The 7,968-nt window shown below is 38.5% G+C and overlaps 3 protein-coding genes across 3 annotated transcripts; 2 read left to right on the top strand and 1 right to left on the bottom strand.

Annotated features, from left to right (window-relative positions):
- Positions 1-847: 847 nt before the first annotated feature.
- On the top strand, positions 848-3,294 carry LOC104765244 (pectinesterase 1). The gene is made up of 2 exons (XM_010488927.3): positions 848-2,242; positions 2,429-3,294. The coding sequence occupies exons 1-2, from the start codon at positions 1,153-1,155 to the stop codon at positions 3,103-3,105; spliced, it is 1,767 nt and encodes a 588-aa protein (XP_010487229.2). The 5' UTR covers positions 848-1,152; the 3' UTR covers positions 3,106-3,294.
- Positions 3,295-3,839: 545 nt separating this feature from the next.
- Positions 3,840-5,014, top strand: LOC104767507 (pectinesterase 3-like). Its single transcript, XM_087500982.1, has 4 exons — positions 3,840-4,014; positions 4,126-4,297; positions 4,472-4,887; positions 4,962-5,014. The coding sequence occupies exons 1-4, from the start codon at positions 3,840-3,842 to the stop codon at positions 5,012-5,014; spliced, it is 816 nt and encodes a 271-aa protein (XP_087357108.1).
- A 111-nt stretch (positions 5,015-5,125) lies between these two features.
- Positions 5,126-7,629, bottom strand: PAE2 (20S proteasome alpha subunit E2). The gene is made up of 10 exons (XM_010488926.3): positions 7,350-7,629; positions 7,202-7,253; positions 6,996-7,077; positions 6,751-6,831; positions 6,362-6,475; positions 6,171-6,272; positions 5,870-5,928; positions 5,672-5,774; positions 5,513-5,578; positions 5,126-5,422 (listed from the first exon to the last, which is right to left on the bottom strand). Exons 2-10 carry the CDS (start codon positions 7,213-7,215, stop codon positions 5,330-5,332), a joined length of 714 nt encoding a protein of 237 aa, XP_010487228.1. The 5' UTR covers positions 7,216-7,253; positions 7,350-7,629; the 3' UTR covers positions 5,126-5,329.
- Between the last annotated feature and the right edge of the window lie 339 nt (positions 7,630-7,968).

The raw sequence follows: 7,968 nt of genomic DNA, 5'->3' as shown, positions 1-7,968 counted from the left end.
GTTTAAAATTTTCAGTTGTGAGACATTATTGATAACCTGCTTTTTTGGTTCATCTTATGGGCTTTTGGAGCACAAAATCACTCCTTGATCATATATAAAATACGCTTTCCAAATTTCCAATGACAGATAATGGATCAGTAACCTCTTAAAAACCAAATATTTTTTGAATATGATACATAAAACACATTTTCTAAAACGGAGATAGAAACCAAACTTCCTTAGTATTAAGCAAGAATCTAATTCCAAAAGACAAACCAGCACAAATATTTACGCAATCATATCATTAAACTCGCAATTCTAAGCATCCATAGTTTCCATACTTAAGCACACTATAATTAACCTATAAATGCTTAAGCACACTATAATTAACCTACCGTTAATATATTACTAGAAGTCAACGAAAATGCACTAGAAGTCAACGAAAAATGCACTAGAAGTCAACGATTAATTATTTTAATCCAACACTCAGTATTTTAAGTTTTTAACCGAGTAATTTATTTTGTATTGACAATCTTAACTACGTTGACAATTTCCAACCAATGTGCTCTACATTGACTTGTCCTTCTATGCTTGTTAACTTCATTGGAATGATTAGGATGTGGTTATCAAACAAGAGTTGAATGGTTTATACTCTCTAATAAGTACATGTGCAGAGTGTAAGTCTCACTATCTAACTTGTAACTAGTTTAACTTGTTTACAAAACTTGTAACTAGTATTATCATGCTAACCACACTCATAGACCCAATTCGTGTTTTTTTTTTGTTTTTTTACTAAACCAAGGTCGAATATATTGCACTAATTATAGAATATTCAAATACTATAAGGTGAAAGACTCTGAAAGGAAACTACCAAATGAAGATTGATTTAACATTAATTAGTGACAGTATACGACCTAATGGATGATCACGAAATTAGTTAGTGACAACACATGATGAATATCATACATGCCTAATCCTAATGGATCATTTACACATACTTCCTTAAGAACATCGCAAGAATAAACTCCTCACACGTAAAAATATTGACGTTTTCTTCCACACAACTTATATATAAAGCAATCACATCAATACCAATTCTTCATTCCCGTTCAAACACTATAAACCCTCCTAGAAACAGAGTTTGTTTTGTTTTTTTTCATTTTTGTTTTTCTAATGGATACTATGAATTCAATCAAGAACAGCTATGGCAAAGTTAACGAAGCTGAAGATTTAGCCTTGAAGAGGAAGACGGCAAAGCGATTTATCTACATGGGCCTGTCCGTAGCTGTTCTGGTGGCGATTATAATCAGCTCCGTCGTCGCCGTCGCTGTTCATAGCCGGAGAAACAACTCTCCTAAACCAAGACCGAATTCAACCCCCGAGTTGACTCCAGCCGCTTCACTCAAAACGGTGTGCAGCGTCACTCGTTACCCTTCTTCTTGTATCTCAAGCATCTCGAAGTTTCCAGCGTCCAACACGACGGATCCGGAGGTTTTATTCAAGCTCTCGTTGAAGGTTGTCGCCGACGAGCTCAATTCGATTTCCGATTTGCCGACGAAGCTCGCGGAGGGGACCAACGACGAGAGAATCAAATCGGCCCTCGGCGTTTGCGGAGATCTGTTCGACGACGCGATTGATCGTGTTAACGCGACCGTTTCCGCCATGGAGGTCGGAGACGGGAAGAATATTCTCAACTCGACCAAGATCGACGATCTCAAAACGTGGCTCAGCGCCGCCCTTACAAGCCACGACACGTGTCTCGACGCGCTCGATGAACTCGTCCAGATCAAAACCGATTACGCGAATTCGACAATCACGCAGAAGCTCAAATCCGCCATGGTTAACTCGGGCGAGTACACCAGCAACAGCTTGGCCATCGTCGCGAAGGTCCTCTCTACGCTAAGCGATTTCGGGATCCCGATTCACCGGAGACGACTCCTCAATTCGGCCGATTCGTTTCCCCATTGGGTTAGCCCACGTGTGAGACGCTTACTCCAAGCGAAGAATCTAACCCCAAACGTCGTCGTTGCGGCTGATGGCTCCGGCGATGTGAAGACGGTTAACGAAGCCGTGGCGAGAGTTCCGAACAAGGGGAATACGGTGTTCGTTATATACGTGAAAGCAGGTACGTATGTTGAGAATGTGCTTTTGGATAAGAGCAAGTGGAATGTTTTGATGTACGGCGACGGCCAGGAGAAGACCATTATTTCCGGTAGCAGAAACTGGGCCAAGGGCACTCCCACTTTTCAAACGGCGACGTTTGGTATATACTCTCTCATCTTATTTACCCGATTTTGATGAGTATTTTAGTGACTGTACTCTTTAGGCCATTTTTACCTTGATTTGGTAATAATTTAGATATCCATCCACCGTAACTTATTTTAAAACGCGGTCGTTTTTCATTTATGTTTAATACTTTGGACTTATTACGAGTTTACCCTTGATGCAGCAACCCAAGGCCAAGGATTCATGATGAAGGACATCAAAATCATAAACACCGCCGGACCAGAGAAGCATCAAGCGGTGGCATTCCGATCAGGAGCCGATCTCTCAGTTTACTACCAATGCTCATTCGATGGTTTCCAGGATACTCTCTACCCTCACTCTAACCGTCAGTTCTACCGTAACTGTGACGTCACCGGAACAGTCGATTTCATCTTCGGAGCTGCCACCGTCGTCTTCCAGGATTGCACTATCCGACCGCGTCAGCCGCTTAAGGGTCAGTACATCACTATCACTGCTGAAGGTAAAAAGGATCAGAATCAGAACTCTGGTACAACGATCCAGCGTTGTACAATCTCCCCCAACGGAAATGTAACTGCTGAAGTGTATCTTGGCCGTCCGTGGAAGGAGTTTTCGACGACGGTGATTATGCAATCGGTGATTGGGTCGTTCGTTAATCCAGCTGGGTGGCATTCGTGGGAAGACAATAAAGAGCCGCCTTCGACTATATTGTATGGAGAGTACAAGAATTCGGGTCCTGGGTCGGATGTGACCAATAGAGTTAAATGGGCCGGGTACAAGCCTGTTATGTCTGATGCTGAGGCTGCGAGGTTTACCGTTGCCAATTTTCTCCGAGGTGGTGATTGGTTACCGGCGATGGGAGTGCCGTTTCAACAGACTTAATAATAATGATGTTATCAATTTATTTATTTTTTAAAATATTATTTCGTTCGTACTATTTTATATTTTAGATTATCTTAAGAAGCATTTAAAGATTTTTTTAGCTAGATATTCTTATTTTTAAAAATTCAATATATTCTTTTGTAACTTCAAAAAAATATATTTTATTTTTAAGGATTTCAGATTTCATGATAAGCGCCTCTATTACTATTAATGATTTGCATCATCAATTCCCATTATATCGTATGTATGTTATTAGTTTTGGTCTAACACGTAGTACATATATAAATTATGAATTTCAAATTTAACCGTTAAAACCAAAAATCGATGTAATCCTCTATATAATAAAACGGAAGTACACAACATTTTTTGGTAGAATATATAATTTTTATAAATTGGTTACAAAATAGACTATAGATTAAATATGGGTTGATTACAAAAAAAACATTATACATTAATTAGTCTAAAATTATAATATAAATAAAATAAATTTTAACGCGTGCTCTAGCACGGGTCGTAATCTAGTGTAATGGTAAAGTGTGAACTCACATTTGTTATCAAGCAGCTTTCAATTTGTCTGTTTCTACTTTCTAATAAGTATATTAAGACAAGATTAGATGAGGTCATTAATTAAAATGGTTCTAAGTTGTTAATATATACGTACCGAACATATCTATTTCTAGTTAAAAACTTCTGTTTTACACGCTTGAGGACACACAAAGAGAAATGAAGTAAAAATGGAGTCTTGTCGTGGTTGCCAGAAGTTGCAGCGATCATGGATATGGCAGTGTTTGAAGGTGGTGGACAGTTTCTCAATCATTTTAACGGCGATGCTTAAGTTTGTGGTGGGAAAGGCTCTGTTTTGGAACAGAGGATGTGAAGTGAAGTCATCATCGAGACGGATTTTGACTGGTATAAGTCAACGAAGAGTTTCGAAATTGCAACGTGACGTTGTACTCTGATCATTGTTACTCGCCGCTCTTGTCCGTAAATTCTACTGAGCTAGCCTAGAGTTCTCTTTAGGGCTTCTTTGGTCACAGCTGTGGAAGAACCATGTGAAGATTTTCGGGGTTTTGAGTGAGCTTGTTTCACCTGATGAATCTGTTTTGTCTAGTTTGAAAGTATGTGATGAGATGATCGCTGATTCGTTGGAGTATCTGAGGGAAACGATCGAACGTTTTGATGAGTTTGGAAGGTTACGACTGATGCGGAAATCGATGAGATTAGAGGGAAGTTGAGTTATGTGATCATTGTCTCATTGATCAAGAGACTTGTTTGGAAGGTTTTGATGAGATTATGGAGTTTGATTTCTCGAGTTACATGAGAAATATTAACATAATTAAGAGACTTAGAGATTCTATGAAGAAAGGAGAGAGCTTGTGAGCAATAGCTTAGCCATTGTGACTAAAATCTTTGGTGGATTGACCAAACAAGATGATAACAAGAGTGCACTTGGTTTTTTAGAGACAGAATCGAGTTTTCCGGATTTGTTTGGTAATGAGGACCGCAAAGGACTCATGATGACTTGCAACTTGACTCCTAATGTAAAGGTAGCCAAAGATGGAACTGGAAAGTACCGGACAATCAGCGAGGCTGTGGCTTCTGTCCCTGAAAAAATCAGTTCAAGATTCGTTATACACGTAAAGGAAGGTCATTATGTTAGAAATGTTAACGTGACGAAAATTATTGTAATGTACGGCGACGAGATCACGAAGACGGTCGTCTCCGGTAGCCTTAACAGGAACGACAAACCTAACATCATTACCTTTCAAACCGCCACTTCCTGTAAGTAAAGTTATTTCCGGTTTCACCCGTTTGGTTTGGTTCTAATAGGGACTGGTCATGTTTTGGTTTTGCAGCTGTTAATGGAAAAGGGTTCGTTGGTAGGAGGGATATTGAATTGACGCTTTGATTTACAAACATGGATGGTTAAAGCAAACACGTCACATGTGTACTCTAACAGAGTTTCTCTTGATAGTTCTTTGTAGTCCCCGGTTTAAGGGTTGTAAAGAACTATAGATGATTAAGACAAACAAAAATGTAGATTGAAAGCTCAATGAAACTCAACTGGATATAATTCATCATCTGACTAATACAAAAGTGAGAAGTTTCGTGCGATCGGTGAAAGAAAAGTCTTTTTAGTTTAGAGAACCGGAAGCAGACAAGCCTGAGAAATTACCCAACCAACCAGGTAAGATAAAACGGAAGCAAATGCCGGTTTATTTCTTCATAGACGACTGATGACGGCTTCAACCTCCTGAGGAGTGTAGAGGTGATAAGCTGGTGCAACTTTGGCAATGTCGACATTGTTTGGTGTCACCTAAACCAGAAATATAGAGTGTCAAAAAGGGCTAAACCAGAGTTGAAAGCAACAGGCTTTAAGTAAACAAGCTTGACATCAGTTCAGTACCTTTTCTTCCATTACTTGCTTTAGGATAGATACAGCTACTGTTTCAGCTTCTTGCAGTGTTAAATCCTGTAAAAGTCGTAAAATTGAAGTTCAACGAAAAAACCCAAAGGGATACTGTAAATGTACTTGGGACAGTCAAACAATCTAAGTTATTTTTACCTTGTTGAATTGCTCTTGGAGAGAACTATCAGCTCCTTCTGAGCCTGACCCAATTGCCTTTGCATTGCATTGCCAGAATGTTCCCGATGGATCTGTATAGTACCTGTACAAGATTAAGTTGTTTAACATTGTTGTATACCAATTTGAGATCATATAGACCGTTGGGAAATGAAATAAGCTACACAAATAAAAACTTACAGGCTCGGTCCATTTTCATCATGCCCAGCAATGAGAAGGGATACTCCAAATGGACGAGACTGCAAAAAGTTCGTGAGACTAAGCATAAGTACATTTACATAAAAAGGAGACCGTAGAGAACTAAACAATAACTGCTGAAACAATATGGAAGAGTTAGGGAGCTGAATCTATCAATTTACAACTAAAACTTAATCCCCAGTTCAAGGGCTATCTCTGGTAGTTGATCATAAATTCCAAGCATAAAGAAGTGAAATCCACTAAACATTTCCTAAGCTAGCAAGAGTAGTGGGGCAACTAATACCATTGACTCTTCCTCTCCTTCACCAAACCGTAAAGCCAGATCACACAAAGCTTGAGTTGTAGATTCTACAGTCATTGGCTCACCATACGAGAACCTGTGGTTCTGCACAACATAAAAATAAAATAGTTGGTAACAGAAAGAACTTTCGATGTAAGAAACAAAACAATGAGAAACAGAAAGTGAGATCTCACTTGAGTTTCTACTCGTGCATGCTCAACAAGTGTTCGCGCATCAGCAATCAGACCACTCATAGCACATCCTATATGGTCATCAATTTCCATAATCTTCTCAACACTGCTTGGCTCCTACTTAAAAGAAAAACAAAAAGCGACTGAGAAAGCAGTCACTATTATAGGTAGACTCTATCAGATTCTATCACACAGTGCCAAGTCAAAACTAAATTTGAAGAAAATTGTGAATGTAACAAAATCATGAAGGCACAGAAATAGCAAAGAAAATAGTACTTCTTAGATGCTAATAAATCAACCAGTTGGTATTGCTAAACGTAACAAATGTAAATAAAAAACAGGGGAAGTCACATGAGTCTTAGAGGTAAAATAGCAGGAGTAAAATTATATACCAGCAAGGTCGAGGTGATGCGCTTCTCAACAGCAAGAACAACTCCTTCTTTTGTCTTCACACCAATGGCAGTAGAACCAAGCTGCAACCCAAAAACCATTACAAACAAAAACCTCGAGGTTTAGTGGATACACAATCTAACAGAGTTATCCCCAACATAGCACACCACTAACTCGAGGAGAAGGGTTTTAAGAAACCAAATCCAAGAAAAAAATCAAACTTTGCTGTATATTATGGAGAAAGTACCTTGATAGCTTCAATGGCATACTCCACCTGAAACAGACGGCCTTCAGGTGAAAAGGTATTGACTCCTCTGTCATACTCAGTCCTTTAGATAACCCAAAAAAAAACACAAACTTGATCAACACAAACACCATAATTGCTGGGTTAAAATCGAACCCAGAAACAATAACACACGATTACGTCGAAATCGAAGGAAGAAACATTTTTACCTAGTGAGAAACATCTTCTTCTCGATTTCGATCTGAAATTAAACCTCAATGTCTGCACAAAAAAAAAAAGGCTATAAACCCTAAACATTTCACAGATCGAAGAAGAATACAGAAACAAAGAACTTGTATGGAAGCGAGAAAGCTTTACCAGCTGAATTGATCTACACGAATCGAAGATACAACTCTTCTTCTTCTTCTTCGTCTTCCCAGTTTGCTCCTTTCTAAGCTTCCGGAGAAGCACTCTTGAGCAACAAGTTAGAATTAGATGAACACTTGGGCCTTTAATGGGCTTAAAGATCTCATCAAACGGGCCTTCAATTAGTCTAACATTATTATAACTAGTTCCATTACCTATTTTTTTTCACTCGTAGTCGACTAGTCGTAGTCTCGTAGACGTATGTTTATAGTAATTAAATAACATACTATATGAAGATAACATTGATAATTACGGTATCGACTTTTTATAATCCTAGTTGGTTATATAAAATTAAAGTAATTATAAAATTGGAGTGATCGTACGATTCATGATAAGTTAGGCCACCACTCCGGGATGATTTTAGTGGACAACGATTCTAGAAAATTGATATATAAACTTTAGTGACGTATTTAACATCCTAACCTCCTGAAACATAGACCACAAATATATAGTATTTAGTATCTAATAATTTATAGACTACTGATCGAGTAATCAATTAGCATTATCTATCAACACTATATTTTTGGCTTAAGCTAGCGACAAAAAAAATTAAAATTGATTTGTGGAAGTG

Source organism: Camelina sativa, chromosome 19 (assembly GCF_030686135.1).
Source record: "Camelina sativa cultivar CO46 ecotype springtype chromosome 19, ASM3068613v1".
NCBI classification, from domain to species: domain Eukaryota; kingdom Viridiplantae; phylum Streptophyta; class Magnoliopsida; order Brassicales; family Brassicaceae; genus Camelina; species Camelina sativa.
The sequence above is the reverse complement of the archived record's forward strand: the minus strand, read 5'-3'. Positions and strand labels throughout refer to the sequence as shown.